This window comes from Musca domestica, unplaced genomic scaffold (assembly GCF_030504385.1).
Source record: "Musca domestica strain aabys unplaced genomic scaffold, Musca_domestica.polishedcontigs.V.1.1 17, whole genome shotgun sequence".
Lineage (NCBI taxonomy): Eukaryota > Metazoa > Arthropoda > Insecta > Diptera > Muscidae > Musca > Musca domestica.
The window spans coordinates 13,978,026-14,005,376 of NW_026712230.1; the positions used below are offsets into that span (position 1 = coordinate 13,978,026).

Below are 27,351 nucleotides of genomic sequence, written 5' to 3' on the forward strand. Positions count from 1 at the left end.
TTGCACAGTGGGCTGTTCTGATAAAAGTTAGGAAAAACTGGAAATTCACTTTTTTCAAAATTTCCGAAATGAAATGTTCCAACTTTCGACGTTTCTGAAAGTACTCCTGGCCAGCTTTCCAGTGGTACCTTCCATATGGACCTATCCCTCCTAGATTTTGCACAGTGGGCTGTTCTGATAAAAGTTAGGAAAAAATGAAATTCACTTTTTTCAAAATGTCCGAAATGAAATGTTCCAACTTTCGACGTTTCTGAAAGTACTCCTCGCCAGCTTTCCAATGGTACCTTCCATATGGACCTATCCTTCCTAGATTTTGCACAGTGGGCTGTTCTGATAAAAGTTAGGAAAAAATTGAAATTCACTTTTTTCAAAATTTCCGAAATGAAATGTTCCAACTTTCGACGTTTCTGAAAGTACTCCTCGACAGCTTTCCAATGGTACCTTCCATATGGACCTATCCCTCCTAGATTTTGCACAGTCGAATTCCAGCTAACTCATAAAATTTATAGTTTAATCTACTTAAAATAGTTATATGTGTTCCATGGAGTAGACAGTATAGGCTGTTCAAGAACATTAACTTTGCAGAGATATTTCTTTAATATATTAATTTTTTTTTTAAATTTTTCAGTATATAGTTATCCAGTATTTAAATTCGTTTTTAACTTCACACATATCTGTTATACTGAGAATTATAACTGTTATACAGTACTTGAGTCTTCGCTAGTTAAATTCGTTGTTATCTTCACGCACATAATTTTCTACAAATTTATTTGTCACAAAATTCTACTATACTCCTAATCTAACACGTATCCAGTTTAAGTAAAATTAGTTAATTTTTTGGGGAAGTTTTCAAAGGAAATAATGTTCTACGTCAAATTCCAATGTGAGTTTCTGAACAAAAGAAATTGTTTACCTAATATATATCATAAATAATATCCTCAATTTGGGCCTATACAATTTTTTTTTGATTTTCAGCAAATTTAACACATTTTTCGAACTCGCTGCAAGTTTTCACATAATTTCACTATTCAAAGCCAATAGGCCTGTTCCAAGTTGATTTGATAGTACTCAGTTTAAAGATTTGACCTTTTCAAAGGATTACAAAAGGAGCCCAATATTTAAGATGTATTCCCTAACATTTATAGCAAACCCCAAATTCAAATATTCAAACGTCAACGCGACACGGCTAATTGGCATTGAATTTTACGCTGAGCCAAGCGAAGATGATCTTTACGACCGAGGAATTTTAATTGGTGTAAAATAAACAAATATCATATAGGTCTTAATTTCAATTGTTTAATATTAAACTCATTATATGAAGGTTATTTCGATATTTTTCAATCTTCTCTATCTCTTTTCAGGAAGAAGACATTACGAAAAAATGTGAATTCCTATTTAAACAAGACTATTCCCTGATCGAACTTGAAAATACAAATGGAATCCTCAGTCCACGTTATCCGGGTCGGATTTTTATACCAGAATATGAGCACAATAGACCCAACAACATGGCATCTACGATCACCGCCAACAATACGAATATTTTCTCACAAAATGCGACGCCACAGAATAGCAGCATAAATGGATTCCACCATCAACATCATCTCCATTATGCGAATAACTCAACAACAGCTAATACCACCAGCAGTAATGGTTCTATGTCGTCGTTGTCGTCTTCAACGGCGACAGCACTCAATATGGGAACAGCCAATAATGGTATACATGCCTTTGTGACATTTGCCAACGGGTCCATGTCACAAACAACAACTAACGGAGTCCCCAACAACTTACCAACAGCAGCACCAGCACCGCCGCATCCGTATTTTTCCACACAAATGCAATATCCTCAACATTTAATGCCACAAACAACACCAAATACCAGCGTGGGGTTAAATGGTGGTGGCGGCGGTGGCAATGGCACCACATCCACCTCAACATCATATCAGCATACCATCTACGAAGACTTGTATGACGTCAATAAGATACGTGAACTCATTACCATGGCCAAATATGCACGGTGTCGTCAACGGTTTGCTGTTCCTGTGATTATGTATCGCGGCAAGTATATTTGTCGATCGGCCACCATATCCGTAATGCCCGAAACATATGGACGCAAGGTGGTCGACTATGCCTACGACTGTTTGAACGGCACAAACTACAGCGATCGGGGGAATCATATTGTCGACGATGAGAACAACGACAACAATGAAGACTCTTTGATGAATCATGCCTTGAATGAATCTTCGCCTTTTTCATACGATGAAGTGATTAAGAGTGACATACAATTGTTGAATGCACTGAATGTGTCGGCAATTGTCGATTTGATGGTGGAAAAAAGGAAAATCAAGTATTTTATGGCGTAAGTGTTAATTTTGCGTATGATTGTTATATATTATTACAAAAGTAAGTAGCACCTTTTTGCCATGGGTCAATGTTCATGTAAATATGCGAGATAATCAGGAATTAAAAAAATGGAAATAGTTAATGGCTCTTTAATTGTTTGGCTTAATTCTAGTATATCTATAACTCTCGGATCGATCTAACAACTAGTTGCCAACTGCCATAGCTAATCGGCGCTTTAACAGTCACTTCAATTGAGAAATCCATTTTAATACTTTAATATTGCTATAACCAGCAACTCAGTAAAGCTTAATCGGGTCAAGTACCTGAAATAGAGCCGTCCTGTGGTCTTGAAATTATTTCATGTTTACAGTAATTGACTAGTGAGTGTTTGATTCTCGATGTACTCGTATATAATCACCGGTTCCAAAAATCTAGTAAACTTTATGCATTATTATTGGTAGCCAGGAGCCAACCTATCCTGCACCAGTCCCTTTCTCCATCTTGGAACGCTTTGTATATATTGCCAGTTCAGTTCAGTTCAGTTCAGTTTTTCCTGTTAGATACTACAAATCGACCTACTGAAATATACTCCTTAGAAATCATTAAATGAGTAGGAAGGCTGTTCTCTTCAACATATTGGAACAGTCTGTAAATATGGTCATCTGATTTGATCAGGATTTTAACCACCATCTGTCCAGTTATGCATATTTAGCATATTTTTGTTAATGCTTTAACCAAACGATCCAGAAGTTGGAACCTTAGAATCCCGTTCTAAGGCGATAGAAAAGTACGATTTCAAAAAGGTGTCCCCTTCTTCAAGGGTGTTTTCTTTTTCAATTTAATAGTTTTCGAATTGACGGCGATAATTATCTTCTGCTTCCCCTGCTACCTAGCATTACATGCATCCATTCAATAAGGATGGGGAAGTTCCTAAATTTTAAAAAGTCCTTAGTGGGGTTGCTCTGCCATACAATTTTAATGAAGTGCCCATTTTTTTCTTAGTTGACATGCAATGCTTTTGGAGGTATGCTAATTGAATATTAAGAAGGAATATTTACTATAGGAAAATATATTGACACAATTTCATTTAAATATATATAAACCACTCAGAGGGAGTACATCGGTCCACGTTTTGGGATAGCCTCCCATATAACGGTACCTCCCGAAATTCGGAATTATATTAGTTTTAGCCATATTACCACAAATTTTTCTAAAAATTGGTAGTGGCGGAACATTGTACTTATAAATCCACGTTTTCGTATAACCTAGATGTAACGGTACCTGCTGACCTTCGGTATTTTTGATAGTTTTAGCTACATTTTTCCCACGGATTTGTCTAAAAATCGTTATTTGTAGTTCGTTATGGGTTCTAGCTCCGGTGGCGGAACATTGTATACATAGACCCACGTTTTCGTATAACCCCTATATAAGGGTACCTTCCAATATTCGGTATTTTGATAATTTTTGCCACATTTTTCAACGAATTTGTTGTCATCATGGGTTCTATCTCCGATGGAGGAACATTGTACATACAGGTGCACTTTCTCGTATAGCCCCCGTGTAACGGTACCTCCCGTTATTCGGTATTTTGATGGTTTTAACCACATTTTTCTACAAATTTGACAAAAAATTGGTATTTGTAGCTCGTAATGAGTGGCAGGACATTGAATATCTAGGTCCACGTTTTCCTATAGCGCACATATAACGGTTCAATCGCATACTCGGCATTTTGACGATTTAACCCACATTTTCTAATAAATTTGGTATTTGTACTTCATAATGGGTTCTACAACATTGTGCATATTGGTCCTAGTCATCTTAGTCACATTTACCCACGAAATTATGAAAATATGGTATTAAGACTCGCAATAAATTACAATCGTTATAGTATAAAATTGTCTATATAGGCCCCCCTTTTTGTATGGCCCCCATATAACGGGTCCAACCATTCTCCTACCGATCTTACTGGAGTTTGTAGTTTAAAGTGGAACACGTTTGTATAAAAATGTTTTCTTTATCCAATGGTGGAGGATATTAGAAGTTCGGCCCGGGCGAACTTATTGTGTTTTTACTTGTTTTTGATTAGAATCGAATCAAAAACAAAAAACAACATATGTCTAATCTATTGATCTTTGTATCCATTATTTTTTAAATAATATATTCAAAACATCTGGTAATTTTAAGAATAAAAAAGAAAACTACAGTGTGAGATGAAAAAACTGCAGCCAACTTAGACTGCTCTCATTTTTAAGCCACTCGTCCGACAGCTGTTAAAATTATTCCAGCGACAGCTCACTATATATTGTTTACAAGCGTACAAAAGCATTTTAGTGAGAATTTTCCAGTAAAAGAGTTATTCGTGATAGAATTCGCGATAGTGTGATTTCTTTATATTTGGCTGGAAACCCAGTGGCTATCGTTAGAGCACTCCAGCATTTAAATGTAAATAAATCTTTTGTGTCTCAAACCATCGCTCGTTACCTTGATAGGTGATTGGTAGCGTAGCCCGGCGTCAATGAAGTGGACGGAAGAAATCAGGAACATCAGCAGAAATGGTTCGAAAAGTAAAAAAGCGAGTTGATCGAAACCCGCGTCGCAGTGGCTACCAAAATCTCCGGATACCAATCCGTTGAACCATTGTGTCTTGGGTATTTTGGAAAGCAAGGTTGGCAAGCGCATTCGCTTCGCCGGGAATCGGTCAAAATACCGCAGAGCAACATTCGGGAGCGTGCGACGGTTTCATTGGCCGTTTGAAGGCCATAATTCTTGCCAAATGTGGCCAATCTAAAATCTGAAGTTATTCTAAAATTCGAAGCTATTTCCGACATTTTTTGCTTTCATTCAATAAAATTAGGAAATATATAAAAATATGACGTTTGACTTTGTTGTAGTTTTTGTATCTCACCTTGTATATGTACAAATAGTCTTATGACCTTAAAGATTTCAAGTATTCATAAGAAAAGTAACTTTTATTCATATAAACCAATGAATTTCAATATCCCTATATAACAAATTTCCTTATTTCCTATTTCTTTCCAGTGTCTCTTCATCGGAAAAGGCTGATCCAGAAAATCACTACGAAGAATTCAATATACTATCGCTACCCTATCCTGGCTGTGAATTCTTTAAGAAATTTCGTGACAATAATTATATGGCCAAGAATCTATATTACAATTGGAAACAATCATTTAATGATGCCATTATAAGTGTACCGAAAGCTGGTCCAACAGCTGATTTGAATATTAACTGGAGTGACTACAAACAATGGGATTTGGTGCAAATAACACAAAACTATCTAAAGGCCTGCCTAAAATATATACAAGAAGAAAATTCAGGTCTTCTGATACATTGCATCAGTGGCTGGGATCGAACACCGCTGTTTATATCCCTAGTACGACTATCGCTATGGGCCGATGGTCTTATTCATCAGAATTTAAATGCTCTACAAATGGCCTATTTAACACTGGCCTATGACTGGTATTTGTTTGGCCATCAGCTACCCGATCGTTTGAAACGTGGCGAAGACATAATGTTCTTTTGTTTTCATGTGCTTAAATATATAACCGATGAAGAATTTAGTATTGTAGAACATAGGTAAGTGTTTTTATGCTTTATATTTATTTTACATGGTACTAATCCTTTGTTTGTCTCGATTTCTTAAAGGAAACGTACTAAAACCTCAAGTAGTAGTGGTAGTAGTGTTATTGTTATTAAGTCTGATTGCTGTGATGATGAACCACTTAAAGAGTAAGTTGTTGATTTCCCTTTAATTTCCATATTGAGAGTTATTTTTATATCGTTTTTTTTTTTTATTTTACAGAGACTTTATATTAAGTTACGATCAAGACAGCAATGATAGTTTTTCCAATAGTTCCAACTGTGATATGTCCATAACGGATAATTTTTATGCAACTTCTGCAACGACGACAACAACAATGCCAACCGCCTCAGTAACAGCACAACAACAAATGGTTATGAATCCTTTTACAAGTCGTTCACCGAATCCTAAAAGGTATGTATACAGTCTATTTTATGTATCCTAAAGGTTAGGTTAGATAATAATTCAGCATGACCTAACTTATTCCTAAATCTCTGTCCATAATTTATTCAAGTTTTCCCGTTCTCAAAATATTCGAGTCGCCAAGTTATACCCGGCCAAGGATACTAAGATTAGCGCTCATTATTTAGCAACAACATTTTCATTTCCTTTCTTACAAGAAGTGGGTGTGCGGTCCAGAATAATATGATACTTGACCAACTCAAAAAAAGTAAAAGTAACACTGCAACTGTCTTTCCCTAGACCATACTGAACCATCCTCCAAATAATTTGCCATCTTTCTGAATACTACTAGTGACAATGACTTCTTTATTTCGAACAATCTTTATTTCGACAATCTGACTTCTTTATTTCGAATTTCTTTATTATAGTTGTCCCTAACTACATTTTTCTCCATTTAAAATAGACATTTCAATCGAATTTTTATACCCTACAACACTATGTGTTGGGGGTATTATAAGTTTGATTGGGCCAAGCTGGACTCAGCTGGGCTAGATCGCCGAGCTGTAACGAGTGATCGCCACCGCCCAATAAAGATCTACGAAGGCGAATATATAGTATTCAGGATTAGCATAAAGGAGCAGCTTTGATCGAAGATGTGAGCGTATACTCACAGCTATAATCGCTCAGACTATTCGTAGCTGATAGGTCATTAGTTCGGTGATTCCATCAACAGCTAAAGTTGGTTTGATCACACTCCAGTTTGAGTTGGTAGTGTTCATAATCATGATTATTGAGAAGTTTTTTTTTCATTTTGTGAGATTTTCAATGCATCCACAACATCCATTCTGTTAGTTGTGGGCATTGTGTAGTTAGTTCATTTTATATAGGAACATCTTCACCATAAATATTAAGTCTGTCATTTTTTATGGTTCTAGCTACCAAAAAAACGAAACTCCGTTTAAAGAAAAACCATGCACTTAATGCGATTCATTTAAAGCACTATTACATCACAGACCATTATGGTTTCATTGTCTTACGCATAGTAAAATAAACATATTATTTCCCCTTTTATATGTTACAGATCAAAAACTAGTCCTATATCAGTGCCAGGTGTTAGCGCAACACGTCAACGACAAGAGTCCACATCATCGAATGGTAGTTGGCAAGTTGTTACCGACACCGGATCAATTGATTCCATGATGAATGGCAGTTATATGATGCATTTTATATCACAACAACAACCGGATAATATATCGATAACATCGTGTAACAGTGGTCACTACGTAATGACAGGAAACGGAAGTACGACAGGAAATGGCTACAATTGTCATTCAAATACACCCAGTAATGGCAGCAATGCCAGTTTAAGTAGTAATGGTATAAACAATGGCGGTAACGGTGGTGGTGCACTAAATTTCCTAACGAATGGTATCAACGATAAGGATCTGATGAATGGTTCGAGTAAAACGTCAACAATAATGTAAGTACACATTACCACATATGTATGTCTACTTAAATTAGACTTAAAACTTAACTCACAAAGAAAAAATTTAGTATAAAATTGTCAATTAACTTTTAATGTATTTCATTTAAAGTAAACTACTGTACGAAATAGGAAGATATAAATTTTCAAAATGAGTCCATTCTGTGGACACCATTTACTGTCCTTAATCCATTCTTCAAAATTATCTTTTCTTGTTTTAAACTCACATAACAATTATTCCCAAAGTTGAATTAAGTGTTAATAAATAATTCTATTTCCCTCTCTGCTTTTCAGGCGTAAAAAACGTTTAAATGCCGTTAGAGCTATTTTCATACAGGCGTATGGGAAAACTGTTGGCCTTAAGTTTAAAGAAGGTTCTGCCATGAATTTAGCCACATTTATTGGTACTTTAGCCGATCAATTATTTTAGAAATAATGAGTGAAGGACGATTGATGAAAGAAGATCCCAAATCCAGTTGTCATTTTGTTAAAGTACCTTATTATCGATAACATCAACAACAATTACATCCTCTATCTACCTTTTCGTTCCTGCTAAACATATACATAGATACATATATTTTTGTTTTGTTTTTATTTTTTTTTTTATATATTTAATTATTTTTAATTAATTATTGGTTTACATCTATGCGCGTTTGTATATCATTTAATTTTTATTTTTAATTATGTTAATTAGTTTGAAGTTTGTAAAATAATCAAATATAAGTTCATAAGTAATAATAATATATAAATGAGATGAAAAACGATCAAGTTAAAGAATATTTTCACCACACGAAAGCGTAAAATAATGGAATTTAGTAGACGCTTTACTGCTGGCAACAATGACGACGAGGTTGTAATAGCAAACTTTTTTTGTTTTGTAGAAAAATACTTGTATTTTATTTAAGTTTAAAAGAGAAAAACAAATCAAATAATGTAAACGAAATTAAATATTTATTTATAGTTTTCGTAAAATGTATAATAATGAATTCGTTTTTAATTGATTTTTAGTCTTTTTTGTTGGTATTTTTATTTATTGCCAGTATTGTTGTGAAAAAAAAAACTCTACAATATGAACAATTTTATTCTACTTAATGAAAATAATCCAATACCGAATAATCCGCCACTGATATTGATATACATAATTCGATATTAGTATAAATGTTATTTATATAATTTATAAGAAGTCAAGTCTAACGATTATAAAATCATGGAAAGCATATTTTATCTGTGATTGAAAATAACTAAAATAATTGAAACTTTGTCTGCCACGTTGTAGAAGCAGAACAATAATAAACATTGTCCCACAAAATACTTGCTCTGTTCCAGTACCTGCAAGAATCACTAGTTTTGCAATTTTTTTTTCGATATCATAAAGGCAAAATCGGTTATGGTGGTAAAAACTTTTACATTCTTGCAGTTCTGGAACAGACCAACTGTTTTGTCTAGGCAATATTTGTTGCTATGTAACAGTTCTGCTAGGGTACTTTGGGTGGACAGTACTTGGCGAGAAAAATAAGTGGCTCCGGACCGTAGATTCTACTGTCTATTTGGGGGAGTCTCTGGACAGCATATTTTCCTATTCATATATTAGGTACGGTCAAAATATCATTCTAAATTTGACGGTTTTTAAACATAGATCATACACTTGAATTTCTGATCAAGTTTTTTTGTGTGCTTTCAACCTAATTTCCGAGCAGTCTCTGCGTCAGTTTCTATTTTTGGTAGCTTTTTGAAATCGTTACTACAGCAATATAACAAGTTTTTCACATGAAATCTCTTAAAACATTTATCAGCTTTACAATATCCAGGACTCCTATGTTGAGTTGGTATTAAATACGTCTAAGACAACCTACACCACAATTTTTGAAATGTTCTGAAGAGGAATTTGGTGTTTATGCTCAGTAGCCTCGAGAAAAAAATAATTTAAAGGGAATATTGAGAAGCCAGATAATGGTCCGTTTATAACTAACAAGCTTTATAAAATCGTAACAGATCATCTTGCAAGATGTTTGTAGAGTTGATAAGCGCAAATCAGAATAAACCATTTGAAGAAGTTTTGGATCCTTTACTCTTCCCCTATTTGTTTAAGTCTTTTTTAAAATGCTTTGGATTGGATTGAATTGCTTCACTCGGAGACCTTTGGTCCATCGTGTTGATCCTAGGAAGAAATGAGAAATTTGGGAATAGGAAAGATATAGAAGCTGTGAATAGTGGCACATTCTAAGCCGTATAGTGAAGCCCACACAAGTTTTAAGGAGGAGTTTATTCGAGAGGGTGGAGAAATGTTTGGCAGTTCCAAATTGAATTTGATACCCTACATTCAGTCGAATTTACACATTTTCACTAAACTTTTTATATCAATTGAATCAAATGGAACCATGGCTTCACCAAGTTTTTGGCTCATACGCGTATGTTGTCTATTCATCTGCCAATTTGTTTCCTAATATGCAAACTTTTAATGGATCTATGCGTTTTAGTAAACGGATAGCCAATTGATTGATTCCATTAGTCAGTTGTCTACTGATTGCAAAGATGACCACTTGAACTATGTCGCAGTTGTCCGAAATCTTGGATGCATTGCTGCAACTTAATTCTTTAGTGTTTAGAAGTGCGTGATGAGGTCCAAACTTTCTTACAAGAATTCAGTGCATAGCGTGTGAGTCATCACCAGGTTTAGGACTCCTAGGCCTGCTAGATCTAACGTTGGTCTCCATATCTTGTCTCTCGTCCACATCCTAGAATTTTTCGATGATTAGAAATCAGCTTCCATAACGTTTTAGGTCACCATCAGTTTCCAGTGCAATGATAACCTAGTACAGAAGATTATCAGTCAGACTAAGGGATGTGTTTGATGCTATATAATCCAGTAATTTTCTTTCCACCGAAAGTATCAATAAGGCTTTTTCAAAACAAATCCTGAACGGATAGTTCAAATTTGTCCCAAGTTAACTTTTGGTTATATTCAGCACAATCACAATGATTTTCCACGTATACTTTTCTATGCTAAACAAGCTTATAAGTTTCCTACTTTCGTGCATAAATCATTATACATTAACTTAAAAACACCAACAATGTAATTAATTACTGTCATAAATAAAAATGTTTAAAACACCCTTAAATAGTAACATTTATTGTGTATATAACATGTTGAAAACATATAACGAACTACGAAAAAACGATACCGGGATAAAAAAAAACATGCTGCCAACCGCCAGCCGTTGTAAAACGAAAAGTTATTTTTTTACATAAAAAAAACAAACACATATTTTGTAATTGTAATTGTTTTTATTTTTGTTTTCGCATTTTGTTTTGTTGGGTATAATGCATTTTTATTGCCGTAAAACAATTATACAAAAAGAAAAAATGAAATCATAAAAATGTTACAATTGAAAAACATAAAGGCAGCATTGTTATGAATAAAGAAAAATCTAATTTATAATACCATAATATAATGATTTGACTTTCTTTTTCAATCTTGGGAGCGGCCACTACCGTTAGTAACATTGATGTACGCTGGTGATTACTTTTCTGACATTTTTTGTACATTTACATTGTTGCAAGTTAGACTCCATGAAATGGGTTTGAAATGCATTTCTGTGACTAATGCTAATTTTATATTTTATACAGTATATAATATTAAACTGATTGCACTCAGTCTTGTTCTGTTCCAGAACTGCAAGAATGTAAAAAATGTTAATTGCGATGACCGATTTTTCCTTTTTGATATTGATAATATAACAATTTTCTACATGAACTCGAGTTTTTTACAACTAAAATAAATTTAATCTTGTTTAGACTTTAGGGATTTCGACTGTTTTCAACAGTAATCTTCAGGGAAATACAATAAAGATGCAAACAATTAACAAATAGGATAAACATTTCATGGAGAAAAATAACAGTTTTGTTGTTTTACGGTTTAAAGCATTGGCGTTGGACTCCTCTGCCAAATATACTTGTAGTTTTAGGGGCATGGCGATGTTGAATGAATCGAAAAAGAATTTGTGTGCGCATATTAGATTGATCGAAAAAAAAAAAAACAAATAATAAAGCAGCTAAGTTCGGCCGGGCTGAACTTTTAATACCCTCCACCATTTGGAAGGAACTTGAAAAAATTCAAAAAACTTCCGGAGACTATTATTTAAATGAGGCTATACGAAGACTTGGACTTGCTTACGAATTTTTTGTCATAGGCTGTAGTACCGTCGTCGATGTAGTAGTATGTCGATAAAATCATCAAAATACCGAATATCGGGATGTACCGTTATATGGGGGACATACGAAAACGTGAACCTACATACAATTTTTTGTCATAGGCTGTAGTACCCATTACGAACTTCAAATACGAAATTTGTTACAATTCCGGTGAATAATATCTCTCAAATCATAAAAATACCGAATATCGGGAGGTACCATCATATGGGGGACATCCGAAGACGTGAACCTGCAAACAAAAATTTTTTGTCATAGACTGTAGCACCCATTATGAACTTCCGAATATCGGAAAGTACCGTTATATAGGGGCTATACGAAGACGTGGACCTGCATACGATTTTTTTCCACAGGTTGTAGTAACCATTAAGATCTACTAATGCGAAATTTGAAACGATTCCTGTGAATAATGTTACTGAAATCATCAAAACACCGAATATCGGGAGCTACCGTTATGTAGGGGCCATACGAAGAAGTGGACCTACACACAAAAATATTTGTCTTAGGCTATTGTACCCATTACGAACTTTAAATATGAAATTTTAAATAATTCCGGTAATGTATGGATGCTATACGAAAACCTGGACCGTCATGGCCCTTTTACGAACTTAACCTGCCTACTGGTAAACTATGCATGTATGCAAAATTTTAGCCTTCTATCTCATTTCGTTCGAAAGATAGCGTGATTACAACAGGAAGACAGACGAACATAGCTAGATCGTCTTAGAATTTTAGGCTGATTCAGAATATATATACTTTGTAGGGTCTATTATAAATATTTCGAAGAGTGAATGAAAAAGTTAATATACCCTCCATAGAATGGTAGAGGTTATAAAAATGTTGACTGGGGTCTAGCTCTAAAAATAAATATTTAGCCGTTTCTACCAATAATGTCTACTAAATTAAACTTAGATGTCCATATTGAAGCTCACTTCGATAATCACGTTGACTTTCAACATTGTTTCCACCAGTTTTGAGAACAATCCAATTATTAAGTGTGAGTTTCTGGTCTGTGGGGTGACGATTTCTTTATATACTCAGTAAGATCTTCCTCCCTCATGTAGACAAACAAAAATATGGTGCCAGATGTAGTCCTCATGCCATTATTGTTAAATATTACCTCCAAGTTTTCGCATTCGTTTTATGATTTATTAATATTATCATAAGATGAATTAGAAGCTAATAAATACCATCAGGTGTGAAAGATGTAAAGTTTGGGATAAAATGTAGATTATTTTATTCAATGGCAAAATCTTTCTTATCCATAACTTACTCAATTAAAACTTACATTTATATTATTTATTAGTTTGTAGGAGCTACAATTCGTTATAGAAAAATAACACTATGCCTTAGTTGGAGCTCAAAATCAGTTTGGTGACGAACATGCTTGTGAAAATACTCAGACCGGTTCCGGGTTTCTTACCCTAGTGCACAGGGTTATTTATCTTCACAACTATCTTTTGCTATAGAATTTCTTAATTTGTGCCAATGGAAGATAATCTTCCAAATTCATGCGCTTAACATTAACATAACACGGCCGTATATGCTTGTGGGCCTCCGATAAGCGAACTAATCTTGCTGGATTGATACCATATAGTTGTTTTGCAACATCTGTGTTGTTATTCATCAGTCTTCTTTGTTTCCATGCTCTTTCAAAGACGGCTTTGAAACCGATATCGTTAAGCAAGTCATCAGCTTCATGATTGGCTTGTTTCGCCTCATTGAAATCTAGCATTTTCACCTGTTTACTATCCAATTCAGTCCGGAATAATACCTCCAAGATATCTTTCTCCAGGGCTAAACGTTTTTCCAGCGGCAATTCAGCAATTTCTGGCATGTAGTCTTGTAAAAGATTCTGGGCCGGGTTATTGGATTTCGGATTTGAATTCGATCTTGGATCCTCCAATTCAGCATTGATGTGCAGCACAGATTGCCTTAAAGAGCTGGGTATGGCCTGTAGATCATATGCCTTGCTCAGGCATTGTATTAAAGGTTTTAAAACTTGCCAGCGACTGATTAAATCGGATATAGAAAATGCCGCAAAGGGATCGTTTTCATAGCTGCGATTAAAGGCAGCATTAATACGTTTCCATGCCCACATCGTATAGTCTGGGTCTCCGTAAGACCTCACTCGAGGATTGTAGATAAAGGGATATTGTTGTATCAACTCCAACAGCTTGCCATCATTCAGAACAGTCTTGCCCTGGGCATTAACATTGGAAATGTTGAGAACTTGAATGCCACGGCCACCATCGCCACCCACCATGATGTATTTGTAAGATTGTTTATTAAAGATGTGTTTAATGAACAATGTGTTTGCAAGATGTGTTTAATGAACAATGTGTTTGCAGATGTGTTTAATGAACGTAACGAATCGAATATGAAGGTCACAAAGGAATACCCGATAAAAAATAAAATGAAAGCAAAGGCTCGGGGTACTCTGTTGTTTACGAATGAGTGTAATGCATAACGCCCGGGTACTCTGTTGTTTACGAATGAGACATGAGAAAATTGAACATATTCACTAAAAGAGCCCGGAACTAGTTCGTTGCGAGCGTTGGAAACAAAAATGAAAAACGTCCCAAAGAAACGAATATGAAGGTCACAAAGGAATGCCCGATAAAAAATAAAATGAAAGCAAAGACTCGGGGTACTCTGTTGTTTACGAATGAGACATGAGAAAATTGAACATCTTCACTAAAGAGCGCGGAACTAGTTGCTACTATCGTTTGCCGATCTCGACTATGGGTGAAACCGAGTACTCGACTATTGATAGCAGTGTTGCCACCGAGGACACTGCATATTGTCGCTATCGACAAAAAACGACAATCCTAATATCATTATTGTCGCCTCGACTTGCGACGTCGGAGACAACCATAATAGGGTCGATTGATTTACTTTAATAAGCCGATTGCTATATTTTTCACATATATCATCCCAAAGTGTTGGCGACAACCGTTAAAGCGATGGTACGAGACACAAATGATTTATTCACATTTAAATGCTAGAGTGGAGTGTGTAGCTAACGATAGCCAGTTGTGGTTTTCCAGCCAAATATAAAGAAATCACACTATCACGCTTGAATTCCATAACGAGTAACTTTTTTTCTAGAAAATTCTCACCAAAATGCTTTTGTACGCTTGTGACAATATAATAAGCTGTCACTGGAATAATTTTAACAGCTTTCGAACGAGTAGCTTAGAAATGACAGCAGTCTGAAGTTGGTTGCAATTTTTTCAGCTCACCCTGTATATGCACTCATTCGCTGTGGAAAACGTCGCAAATGAGAATAAGCATGACCCCTCAACCGCACACACGTCAAAATCGAGCGTCAGAGAAAAATCAAAAATTTTTAATTTTGATTCATGCATCGTATTTGTGACGCATATATACAAATGTTAACTAACACTGCCTTTACACGGTGCAATTTGTAGCTGGCATTTTTATCAATTCTCTTTTAAAATTTCTGCGTAAATCTTCGCGCCTTTACACGGTGTCATTTTACGATAATATTGCCTGGCATTTTTTTCTGACATTTTATTTTATTCAGTATTTCGTATAGAGCTAATTGTTTGCAACAGATATTTATAAAGAAGTGATTTAAAATTAAATGTGTGAATCTAAAGAAGAAATGATGGAAAAAGTTATTGAGGTGTTAAATATTGCATTATTAACTTTTATTTTAACTTTCTTTTTTTACTTTTTAATACTTCCAATTAATTTTCATATAATTCACTATACAATTCAGTCACTAAAAACATAACATCACAATAAAAGAAACGCATCAAAAATTACAATAAAGAAACGATATGAAATGTCAAAATCATAAAAAATTCGGAAGAAGCAAAAAGAGAAATGCAAAGAAAATTGCATGTAACCTTGTGCGGTGGCTTATCGTGCCATTTTTTCTTCTATCCTTGTCTCTCTACACCTTTTACCAACAAAAAAAATGACATGGTTAAAAAATGTCACCGTGTAAAGGCAGTGTAACACCATAAAATTGCATGCCATGCATTTTGACCGTGTACGGGGCACTTTAAAATTGGCTTGGAACGCTTTTTATTTGATAGGAATTGTTTCAAACAGCGTTGCCATAATTTTCTAATTTGAATTTGCTAAGCTTGGCAGCTCTGTAATAGGTTATCAAGAAGCAAGTGAACTTTTGCACAAGAAAATTTTTTGATTTTGATTCATGCATCGTATTTGTGACGCATATATACAAATGTTAAATAACACCATAAAATTGCATGTCATGCATTTTGACCGGCACTTTAAAAATGGTCTGGAACGCTTTTTATTTGGTAGGAATTGCTTCAAACAGGGTTGCCATAATTTTCTAATTAGAATTTGCTAAGCTTGGCAGCTCTGTAATAGGTTATCAAGAAGCTAGTGAACTTTTGCGGAAGGAAGGGTTTCGTTAGATTATTACATAGAATTATAGAATTATTCTTTTTAATTGTGTTTTGACCATCCAAGAAACTGGCACATAAGAGGCAGCGCAGAATGTCATCTCAACAAATCAAGGTGAGAAGTTGGTATAATGTTCGTAGGCCACGAACGACACTATTGAGAAGATGCATACCGGTAAAAAATAAACATGAGCCCAGCCGAAAATATCGGAAAGTGTAGTTGTAATGAAAGAGAGAAGTGAATGGGAAGAAGCTTTGAAATAACCATATATGGGGCTTTCCATTAAGATATTTGAGTAATTAGGCCATAGTAGATCAATAGTCCAGATTCACATATACATTACTGATGGACGCCGTCTCTATGAAATTAAGTTTACATCAGATACGGTGGTGATAGTACAATCAGAGTCTAACATTAAAGAAAGCCTTATTAATATGTAAAAGTGGCATAATTATCTAGGATCTAAATGACATGCAAGCATATCCTCTAAATAAATAGCGTCTTTTGTGCTAAATGCAAGAGAAACGAAGGAACAAACCACAATTTATTTCTCTATTTTTATTTTTTTTTCAAAACTAACTTGTTTGAAAACATTTATTTTCAGATTGGTATAATTGGCGGTTCGGGTTTAGATGACCCAGATATTTTGGAGAATCGCCATGAAACAACAGTGACCACACCATACGGTAATCCCTCCGATGTCTTGATCGAGGGTGAAATTCAAGGTGTCAAATGTGTACTGTTGGCACGTCACGGTCGTAAACACAATATTATGCCCTCAAATGTTAATTATCGTGCAAATGTTTGGGCCTTGAGGCAAGCAGGTTGTACACATCTTTTGGTATCCACAGCATGCGGTTCATTGCGTGAAGAAATTAAACCAGGCACCTTGGCTATACCAAACGATTTTATTGATCGCACCACAAAGCGTTGTCAAACATTCCACGATGGCGGAGAAGAAAGTCTTAAAGGTGTTTGCCACTTGCCCATGTATCCAGCATTCAATGAACGTTGCCGACAAATTTTATTAAAAACCGTAAAGGAATTAGGTTTTAATGTCCACGATAAGGCAACAATGGTAACAATAGAAGGTCCAAGATTCTCTTCACGTGCCGAAAGTAATATGTTCCGTCAATGGGGTGGTGATCTTATCAACATGACCACGTGTCCCGAAGTCGTATTGGCTAAAGAGGCTGGTTTAATGTATGCTGCTGTCGCAATTGCTACAGATTACGATTGTTGGCGTGAGGGTCATGAAAGTGTCAATGTACAAGATGTTTTAAAAACATTTTCGGAGAATGTGGAAAAAGTCAAACAGATATTGGTTAAGGCTGTTGTGAAGGTGGCGGCAGATGATTGGTCAGAGGCAATTACAGAAGCCAAGGTTAGTGTTAAAATAAAATCACTTAACAAAACGTGTTGATATTAATTTATGTATTTTTCAGCAATTCGTTGTTAACAATACCATGGGAGGCAAATGAAACTGAAGTCAATTGCTGTTTAGTATTTATATCTTCCATGATGTTTTATTTTTATGAAATAAGAAATGCATTTATTTTTAATAAACCCCACAAAGAAACAACAACCAGTTATATAAGTTATAAATCCCATTTTATTTGTCGTGCTTATGTTACTTAATTCCCCCATGTATTATCAATTTATGTTGTCGTACCCACTGTTTTCAGAAGTTAATCTATCTTAAGGACATTTTCTTTCAACTTGACTTTTACCCGATTCTTCATATTCCTGAGATGATATCCACATTTGTTGGAATGTACCAATGGAAGCTAATATTGAGCCTCCTATCCAGGCGCCAAATCTTCGCTCAACACTGCCATTTGCAGAAATCATTTTCAGACGTGTATTAGATGGTGCGCGTAGCTGCAGATCACGATTCAATCGTTCGGGGAAGCCTTGTAGTAGTGTGTTTCCCCCTGTAAAAGAGAAAGGAGAATTACATTGAAAGCAAAACTAGAAGTTTTTTCAAAATTAGTTGAAAATATGGAAGCAATTAATACTTTAACATGCCAAGTTTTATTCCTAATAATTGGCGTCAGGAAAATGTTTAAGCGAAACAAATTGAGTTAAGCTCTAGCTGGCGGAAAATTCTTACCGAAGGTAGATCTTGGGTAAATCAATACTTCCCGAGATATAGGGTTCCAAAGTTCCAAAAATATCATTTTTTATCTGGTATTTCTAAACCAATGATCGAAATAAAAACTTCAAAATGTTTTTTGGTTTTTGTATACTGTTAAAAATATGGTGAAAATTTCTGAACTTTTTGAAATTTGCCTTAACACCTTTTATGGAAAACCCCTTTGGAGTGTAGACTCGTTGATCAGCGTAAAAGTTCATGTTATTACATGAGAACTTGCAATCTTTCTCATAGAGCGTTGAAATTTCACTCCTAAATTAAATTTGCCTTAACCACTTTTATGGAAAACCCCTTTGGAGTGTAGACTCGTTGATCAGCGTAAAAGTCCATGTTATCACATGAGTCACTATAGAACTTGCAATATTTCTCTGCGTTGAAATTTTACTACTAAAATGTTTGAAATTTCAAAACCAAGCATAGAGTACCGTCCAATTTAAACATCATTCCGAATCGTAGTGGCTCTTATTGACGAATAAAATACCTCGATAATAAATGGCGTAACGTTTTTACCAAGCCCCCATTTAGTACTTGATGAAATTCCTACACGCATTTTGGAACTGTCCAAATTTCCTAATTTAAAATTGAATAATGCGTTTTCATCCTTATTGGTACGAAATTAGCCTTCATCATTGTTAAGCGAACTTACCTGTTACCACCACAGAACCGTAGAGGGATAGACGTACATCAGCATCACACATGCCAACACTTGTCGACGCCAATTGTCCGGCACCCAATGGTGCATGATCGAATAGACTTTCAGCCAGTTTGAAACGTTCTGAGCCGAACTCCTGGTGGTAGCCCGTTGGAAATTCATAGTGCACGGTAGGTATTTGTGATGCCACCCTTTCATCATATGGATTCTCCAAAACTTGTAAAATATTCATTTGAAAATCTTGCAGCAGTAATTTTTGCATATAGTTTTGCCATGACTGAGTTAAATTATCTGGTATTTTACGTGTTGTGAAACGTGGATTATCTCTTTCCTTGACTACATCTTTGGAAGCAATTTGATAGGATGGTGTTAAATCGATGCCAATCTTTTCCAAGTGCTGACGACATTGCATGGAAAGGTAATCTCCACCCAAAGGTGACTTAACAACGGCCTGTGACAGCACATAACCTTCATGTACCGGCACGGCAGAGGTATGGGTGGCACCGCTATCTACAACCAAGGCTGTTGCTCTGCCGCTGGCAAAAGCAGCCAAAACTGCATTTTTCACCAAAAAGAAAGCCGGTACATTGTACTTCTCAAACATTAGTTCTGTCAGCTTTTCACGATTGTTGCGCACATTCCACGAGGCCTCCGAAAACAATACTGGGTGATATTCTGGTTCAGATTGTATTACCTTGGCATAGGCATAGTCTATTACTTTTTCAAATAAATCCCAATTATCGATCATGCCATCCTTCATATAAGTTTGGATCTCCATTTGGGAACGTGGTACATTTATATAGGTTGTATCCACATAATATTTGTGTGATGGAGCGTCTGTAAAGAGAACACATTAACTTTAAAGCCGATAAGGCTAATTTTCATGACTTACTATTCTGTGTCACATTATTATCAGCTTTGGTTTCTAAATCCATATTTGTATCTGGTACACTTGGTCCAACTCCCACAACAGAGGGTATTTCCGCTTTAGGTGTATCCTCTTGGGCATAACCCACACGCAGTGAGTGATGCCCCGGATCAAAGACTAATGCACCAATTTCATCACCACCGTATAGCATGTTGCCGGAACTCATTTTGCTGCTGTATCTGTAGATATTTCAAAGATTTTTGAACACTACTTTCTTTCAAAATTACTATTTTCTATGTGATTTTTTTTTGCATACACACGATTGTCAAACAAATGCCGCTTGTTTATGAAGCCTAAGAAAACCGAGTTAAGTGTGTATGAAGTTCCGGCGTTAGAAGTTGGATAAAATGGCATTGCCAGATAAAAATTATAAAAACAAGTCACTGAGATAGTATTGCCAACCGTTTTCACTCGAATCGTTTAGTTAAAGTACGTTTACAGTAATAAAGGTTGCACAAAGGGATTATTAGATCTAGTGGGTTAACACATAGAGAATTTTCGATGAGCTGAAAAAATTATGAAAAATGATGGCGCAAAAAAAAAAAAAACAAATTTAAAGGCAAAACAATTTTGAAAAAAATATTCATTTACTTTGGTGAGTGTTTGCAAGGAAATTAATGCATCTTTCAATATACTATCGTGAGGAAATATAATTTTAAGTTTTTGTTGTTGTTTTAAGTTTTTGTCAAAGTGTAAACAACGCCTTCACGAATACCCTTGCAGTTTTTGGTATTGCCTAAAATGCAATACATTTTTAATTGTATGCAGTTATTTATTGAAAAATTAATAAACACACCCAATTGTGTTGTTCGTGAACTCATATATTTTATTCCTAAAATATTTATTCATAATAATATTTATTGTAAGATCTAGTGGTTTAGCACTGTGTGTCTACATATATCCATAGAAAGAGAGAATAGTCGGTGAGCTGGTGAATCAAAAAAAAAAAAAAAAAACAAAAAATGTAATACATTTTTAATTGTATTACAGTTATTTATTGAACAATTAATAAACACATCCAATTGTGTTGTTCATGAACTCATATATTTTATTCGTAAGATATTTATTACCAAAAAGAAATTTACAAATATTTGCCACATTAATACTTTTGATTCCCGCACTTATTTTATTGGTAAAACAAGTAAAACTATGGTCATGAAAGGCACTCACACAGAAAGAAAATACAATCCTTCAAAATAAAAAATCCAAATCTTTTGCGCAGTTCATTTCCAGCAGCATGGTACAATTAATGCAAGGTAATGTCATTTCAAATAAGCATATCCAGGTCTGCATTTTCTGTAATTTTGACTTCACTGAGATGTTGTCAAAAGTATAGTTTAAAAAATTGTAAACAAATTATTACATGAGGCTACATTTCTAGTTCTACCATATTTAAAGTCCAAATTATTAAAAGTCATATCCGAAAAAGTCAAATTAAATATGCTTTTTTGGTTATGGGAACGGTTACTTGCAGATACTGGATCAAAGTTATAGTTACAGTAGTGTTAACGATTTTAATTTGAAATAATATTTACATGTATGTTATAGACTTAATTAATATAGTCCTGGATTGGTTTCATTCGTCGCTACTGCTCTCCACAATATGCATTAGTTCCACAATTTGATCATTAAAATATTGATATAACACTGTGACAGCTATTGACAGTAACATCAGTAATTGAATCTGTAATGAAAGCAACAGTTATTTCATGATTATAATACTATTTTCGGTAAGCCATTTGTGTATCTTACAATAACAAAGTTCCATATTTTGAAGTCGACAATATTGAACAGCTTTAAATTCATTTCTTTCTTCAAACCACGTTTGAGGTCTTTTAAAATAGTCAATTTGTCCTCTGATAATGTTTTGGTCTCAATTTTTTTATTGATCATCTTATAAAACCCACTTTTCTGAAATCGAAAAAAAAATATATATAATTTTATGTGTTTCGTAAAAATCCAAAGGAAAGGATATATTCAATCATGGTACAATAAAAAGGTAAGGTAGAGCTAACAGCTGATTACAATTTTTTTCTAAGTGTGCCAATTTTGTGTATGTATTTATTGTTTTGAAAAATAAAAACAGAATATTTTCAAAATGATTGGAAGACGTGTAAATTGGGAGACGCGTATTAAAGCTATTCGCCAGTTTGACCATGGAATTGAAAGATAGATCTGTCTAGATCATATTTTTGAAAGCACATTCAGGCATTTCTTTCATTTTCCTCGCTGTTTAACTGAATTTAAAAATGAGGAAAAATATTGAATGAATGAAAACAATATGTTGCATGCAAATTTGACAGGAAACTGACATAGCCTCAGGGCTGTATTTCTCTAGTTTTACGAAGCTGTTCTACCTCCTTATTGTACCATTTATTTAATGACTAAACTCACTAACTAAATTAAGGTAACCTAAAATATGACCATCGGCTTAACAAGGCAAAACTCAAATATTAAAAATTCAGCCGAGCCTGGCTGTGGAATTTGAGCCGCGGACTAGAAGTTGCCGTCTCAACGTTCAGAGCCATTAACCCGTCTTCCTACAGCAGCACTATAACAGGTGTATGCAATAGTGCAAACAATGTAGTTACAGTGAACAAAAAATCCATCACCACATAAATAAACTTTGCTGTGAAGAAGATTTGCTAATAGAACTTGAGTCGAACTTGGAGGGATTCTGGTGTTTAATTCGCATATGCTTAATTGTCCAAATATATCCATACCAGCCGATGACTTAAGCCAGCCAAATATGCGCTCTATGTATTTCCACCCTTAGTATCATGGTAGAGAATGCAGGTAGCCGCATCGACCCAGCTGCTGGGACAATGAACTGTCAAACCAATTTTGGATTAGAACTTTTTGAATAAAAAAAATTATTCATATTTGTAAAAAAATAGTTCAAAGATTCATATCATAACAGTCTCCGATTGGCGTCGTATAGGAAAACATATACAAATCTACTTACTTTTTAAGAAGCATTGATGCAGCTACCTGTATTCTTTTACCATGGTTAGTATGTAGATTCCACACCAGATTTAAAATAAATCTGGTTGTCAGAATATCTACTTTTTATGATAAATTTAGTTGAATAGATCTGGATTAAGCAATAAATCCTAATAATGTGGGTTCATCCGAATAAACTTTTGTATCTAAACGCGCTATAATAAAACAAACAAAATAATATTTTTGTTGAAAATGCTTTTGCTCACTTTTTCTTTCCCGAACCTTTTTAACCACTTCTCTAAGAGCATATTACAACAATTCACGACAGTTCACTCTTTTGCTAACTTTATCACAAAAAATACGGGAACGGAGCTATTATGAATCAAATTTTGATATACAGAGGAAAATATACAGGGATAATAAAAGTGTAAATAGCATAAAAGTGTAAATGACATTTCGTCTGCCTTAAAAACGACGAATTTTATGATTTTACTCGTGTAAGTCCAATGGTAGAACAATACAGGTAGACGCATCGACACAGCTGATGAGACAATTAACTGTAAACCCAATTTTGAAATTGAAAACTTTAAATGAAACACTTAAATCATAAAAACATATGATCTTCGCCTTAACAAGGCAAAACTCGAAAATTATTTAAATTTGTAATATTTTAATGCTTTTCATAACAACCTCTGAGTCCTATAGGAAATCATTAAAAAATTCTGACATTTCAATGTTCCGAAGCGTTAATGCATCTACCTGTATTCTTCTACCATGATAAGTCCCATTAACATTATATGTCTAAAAATTTTAAAATGTTTTTTTTTCAAATATAAGTAGCTTTTTATTTGTTTTTTTTTTTTTATACGACGTCAAGCGGAGGTTATAACGTGCGTTTTTCAACATTTTTTACAAATTTGAATAACTTTTTTACCTTATTCGACTCCCTTCTTTTCCATAAAACTCATTTCATTTTCATAAACTTTCGGTTTTTTTTTGTTAACACAGGGTGTAAACTTGATAATACTATTAAGTACGTTCATACATGGCTCAATCAAAAAAGTTGCTCAACTTCAAGAAACAAGGAAAAATATAATAGCATGTTTCCATTGGAAACCGAACAACGTTGTTCGCTCTCAGAATTAGGTACACGAATTAACCCGTTCATACGGCACGATTCGTAATTCATAGTAAAATAATTCCTTTTTTTCAAAATTTTGTTTTTTTGATTTTAATGGGAATTTATACAAAAATACATTAAATTCTCACTAATATGAATAGAAGAAATGATTATTTTTCTACCAAAGATTTATTATAACATTAATTTTATAATTGTCATTTACGTCTCCAACTTTTTGTGTAAATGTTGACATTTTGAAAATATTTTTGTATTTTTCTATTTTTAAATTCTGCTGGAGAGACACTTGTCAAACTTTTTTTCTGCCGATACAAACATTATGAAAATATTGCCTCTTTTGTTTCCTGTTTTCTGTGGTAATTTCAACTCATGGACAAAATGCGTACCTCGGATGAGAGAGGAAACAAAATTTACTTTCGTTTGAATGTACATACGCTATTCTACATTGTAGTTTTCATTCATAAATTTCAGTCTTCCCAAAATTTTTCAAAATTTCATTATTTTTTTCTATTTTCAATTTTTAAATGTCATAATTAATTTTTTCGATAAATACTCTCACTTGTTAGGGATGAGACATATTTTTTAGTCATTCTGAGAGTGATTTGATTTGAACAATGTACAAATGTGAGTGTTCGCTCAGGAAATTTTGTGTGAAGAATTAAGTAGTTTTTTCATAGTTAAGGGTCAAACAACGAATAGAGAGCGAATCAAGTGCAGTGGGAACGCCACATAACTCTGTGTCGGAGTCTTATAGTGTCAAATAATCTTTTAAATATACAACAATTGATTTTGTTTATTTTACGTTTTTTAACAAAATTCTTATGTTGGGGAAAACCGCAAACATGAGTGGTTATTCCACAAAATTGTATCTAAAGTAGTAGGACAATAATGTTTTATCTAAAAATTGTACAATTTGTTGATCAGTAACTTCGAAAATTGGTATTTATTTTGCAACTGAAAATTGTATTTTTTATTCAAACCATTTTAGAACTAAGAATGTAAAGTCATGTAATCATATGTTTATAATTTTTTCAAATTTATACATTTGACAACATCTTATTGTCAAAATCTATATTCATAAATCCATTGAATACACACAAAATCAGAGGTGGGAAATGTTGTTTATGCATTGAAATTTGACAAGGTAAATTACAAAAATGCAGAGCTGGGAATGCCAATTTGAAATGAGGTGACCTTTATTTCATTGTACTATGATTCAAAAGGTGTGTATGTTTTGACAGAATAGGGGCACAAGAGACAAAAAATGTATTTAGGTGGTAGCTTTGTCCTACCTTCTGTAATTGTGCTATGCGTACATATATTTTTAATGAGATGTTCTCCTCAAAAACATTTTACCTGGCAAAAAATAACACCATAAGTATTTTGATTGTCTGAAAATGTTATTATGATGAAATACCATCTATTTCTGACATTTCTACTAGTTTTCTTGATTACGTTTTCATACTCTAATTCACAACTGCATCTATTTTGACAATACGGATGAAATCAGCTTGTCTTATCGGCCCAGCTGATTACCAAATTTAGTTTAAAGATGTATTATTGTGATTGAAATTGCAGTACAAAAACCAAACAAATAGCAAATGAAAAGCAAACAAATTTTGACATTTAGTTCGATTTTCCTTATTGGCGAACTATTGTGATTTAAAATAAAAGGTATATGAATACGTTATGCAATTTCCACTTTTCAAACTTACCGTTTTCCTAAAACTCAACAGCGTCATGGTCAAAAGGAGATAATCCAAAAATATGCAAACAAATATGACCGAATTAGCAGCATAAAAGACACGGCGATTGCGATCGGTAAATATGAGATGCCAAGATTTTTCAAAATACAATTTCGTATAGATGCCATAGAGCAGGCAATTGTAGTTGAGACCGTTCAAAATTAATAATTGTCTTTGAAGGATTTTATTGGTGGAACTCAAGTACCTGGCAATGCCATTAACTCCTTCGGAGACATATCGATAAATATCCATAGGAGTTATATCTTCCACTGGTGTCTTGTTCACTTCCAATTCATCATTTTTAATAATTTCATCCATGGATGAGAACCCCTCATTTGGATTCCTATTCTCCTCTAGATCCTTTTTCAAAACAGGATTTATAATTTCTACGATTACGTTTGATTTTTGGCTTATTGGGTCTTGAATTATCAGCTGATCTTTGTATTCCGATAATTTCGTTCGCAAAAGCCACAGAGACAATGTGTGGAATCTTAGAGCTCCAGCCACCATAAAGTGGGGTATAAATAACGCCAAGGCAATCATTATGTGGTCCATGGGAGGTAATACAAATTTCATTTCTATGGCTATGTATAAACCAAAAGCAAAGGCAACCAAAAGGGTGGAGAAAAATATCAAATATGTCAATAACTCTTCACGGATAACTTTTTTCGCCGTAGATGCATTTTGAGGAGCCTTTGTGCCCACCAACACCGCCAGCAATCCATTGAAAACTTTTGTCAAAAATGTCCACTCAATCATGCAAAAAACAAAAGTTTTCAGTCCTAACCATATTTGAAACAGCAGTAGATGTTTCAGAAATGGTGATAAATCAAAGGTGATTTTTAACAAAGCCGATTCTTCGAAGTGATGTCCAAAGCAAATCAAATAAATGACAAGGAGACCCACAAAGTACAGCACACTCCATAAGGATACACGATATCGTTGACTTTTAACATCCAAAGTACGAATTTGATAGCCCGTAAAAAGTAGATATCCACTGGCTATGCGTAATATCCGTTGGTAGTTCATATTGAACGCGGATTTGAAACTAATTTGAAATTTCGATGAATTTTAAACAAATAAAATAAATGACCGCCATTAATGACAAAGATCGAAATCGGTATTTGAGTTAATTACCCATAACAATTGGCGTTCATGGTAGTTCATTGGTATTTTATTGCGAATGGATTTAAAAATGATTTTTTTTGGTGTTCCGAAATAATTATTTGGACAAGTACTTTTAAATAAAATGCCCTTTATCATAATCTATAATCAAGGGGTCGTATGATTACATACATACAATAAGTTTTATCATTTTAAGAATCTTTTCCAAACCCAAAAATATTAC

The 27,351-nt window shown here is 34.2% G+C and overlaps 5 protein-coding genes across 6 annotated transcripts in view; 2 read left to right on the forward strand and 3 right to left on the reverse strand.

Annotated features, from left to right (window-relative positions):
* LOC101901021 (myotubularin-related protein 14) overlaps positions 1-9,167 on the forward strand; it is a 32,891-nt gene extending 23,724 nt beyond the window's left edge. For both annotated transcript variants that reach the window (XM_005183205.4, XM_059120583.1), the window contains 6 exons: positions 1,362-2,356; positions 5,380-5,934; positions 6,004-6,087; positions 6,161-6,352; positions 7,422-7,820; positions 8,118-9,167. In XM_005183205.4, the coding sequence (XP_005183262.2) occupies positions 1,362-2,356; positions 5,380-5,934; positions 6,004-6,087; positions 6,161-6,352; positions 7,422-7,820; positions 8,118-8,253 (2,361 nt within the window). In that variant the 3' untranslated portion in view covers positions 8,254-9,167. The remainder of the gene's footprint in view (positions 1-1,361; positions 2,357-5,379; positions 5,935-6,003; positions 6,088-6,160; positions 6,353-7,421; positions 7,821-8,117) is intronic.
* Positions 9,168-12,889: 3,722 nt separating this feature from the next.
* On the reverse strand, positions 12,890-14,354 carry LOC131800522 (uncharacterized). Its single transcript, XM_059120584.1, has one exon. The coding sequence runs from the start codon at positions 14,296-14,298 to the stop codon at positions 13,486-13,488; it is 813 nt and encodes a 270-aa protein (XP_058976567.1). The 5' UTR covers positions 14,299-14,354; the 3' UTR covers positions 12,890-13,485.
* Positions 14,355-16,396: 2,042 nt separating this feature from the next.
* On the forward strand, positions 16,397-18,027 carry LOC131801665 (S-methyl-5'-thioadenosine phosphorylase-like). Its single transcript, XM_059120586.1, has 3 exons — positions 16,397-16,556; positions 17,047-17,826; positions 17,888-18,027. Exons 1-3 carry the CDS (start codon positions 16,536-16,538, stop codon positions 17,921-17,923), a joined length of 837 nt encoding a protein of 278 aa, XP_058976569.1. The 5' UTR covers positions 16,397-16,535; the 3' UTR covers positions 17,924-18,027.
* A 4-nt stretch (positions 18,028-18,031) lies between these two features.
* On the reverse strand, positions 18,032-20,477 carry LOC131801664 (actin-like protein 6B). The gene is made up of 3 exons (XM_059120585.1): positions 20,142-20,477; positions 19,244-20,086; positions 18,032-18,376 (listed from the first exon to the last, which is right to left on the reverse strand). Exons 1-3 carry the CDS (start codon positions 20,341-20,343, stop codon positions 18,141-18,143), a joined length of 1,281 nt encoding a protein of 426 aa, XP_058976568.1. The 5' UTR covers positions 20,344-20,477; the 3' UTR covers positions 18,032-18,140.
* A 500-nt stretch (positions 20,478-20,977) lies between these two features.
* Positions 20,978-27,340, reverse strand: LOC131801727 (uncharacterized). Its single transcript, XM_059120667.1, has 3 exons — positions 25,974-27,340; positions 21,930-22,088; positions 20,978-21,861 (listed from the first exon to the last, which is right to left on the reverse strand). The coding sequence occupies exons 1-3, from the start codon at positions 27,030-27,032 to the stop codon at positions 21,754-21,756; spliced, it is 1,326 nt and encodes a 441-aa protein (XP_058976650.1). The 5' UTR covers positions 27,033-27,340; the 3' UTR covers positions 20,978-21,753.
* Positions 27,341-27,351: the final 11 nt, after the last annotated feature.

Coding starts and splice junctions, on each gene's coding strand:
- LOC131800522 (XM_059120584.1), bottom strand. CDS start 14,298: ATGGTGGGTGGCGATGGTGGCCGTGGCATTCAAGTTCTCAACATTTCC.
- LOC131801665 (XM_059120586.1), top strand. CDS start 16,536: ATGTCATCTCAACAAATCAAG. Junction 16,557..17,046: donor TGTCATCTCAACAAATCAAG/GTGAGAAGTTGG, acceptor ATTTATTTTCAG/ATTGGTATAATTGGCGGTTC. Junction 17,827..17,887: donor AGGCAATTACAGAAGCCAAG/GTTAGTGTTAAA, acceptor TGTATTTTTCAG/CAATTCGTTGTTAACAATAC.
- LOC131801664 (XM_059120585.1), bottom strand. CDS start 20,343: ATGAGTTCCGGCAACATGCTATACGGTGGTGATGAAATTGGTGCATTA. Junction 20,087..20,141: donor TAATAATGTGACACAGAATA/GTAAGTCATGAA, acceptor TTCTCTTTACAG/ACGCTCCATCACACAAATAT. Junction 18,377..19,243: donor CGGTTCTGTGGTGGTAACAG/GTAAGTTCGCTT, acceptor TCTCTTTTACAG/GGGGAAACACACTACTACAA.
- LOC131801727 (XM_059120667.1), bottom strand. CDS start 27,032: ATGAACTACCAACGGATATTACGCATAGCCAGTGGATATCTACTTTTT. Junction 22,089..25,973: donor TGTTGAGTTTTAGGAAAACG/GTAAGTTTGAAA, acceptor TTTCGATTTCAG/AAAAGTGGGTTTTATAAGAT. Junction 21,862..21,929: donor AAATATGGAACTTTGTTATT/GTAAGATACACA, acceptor CTTTCATTACAG/ATTCAATTACTGATGTTACT.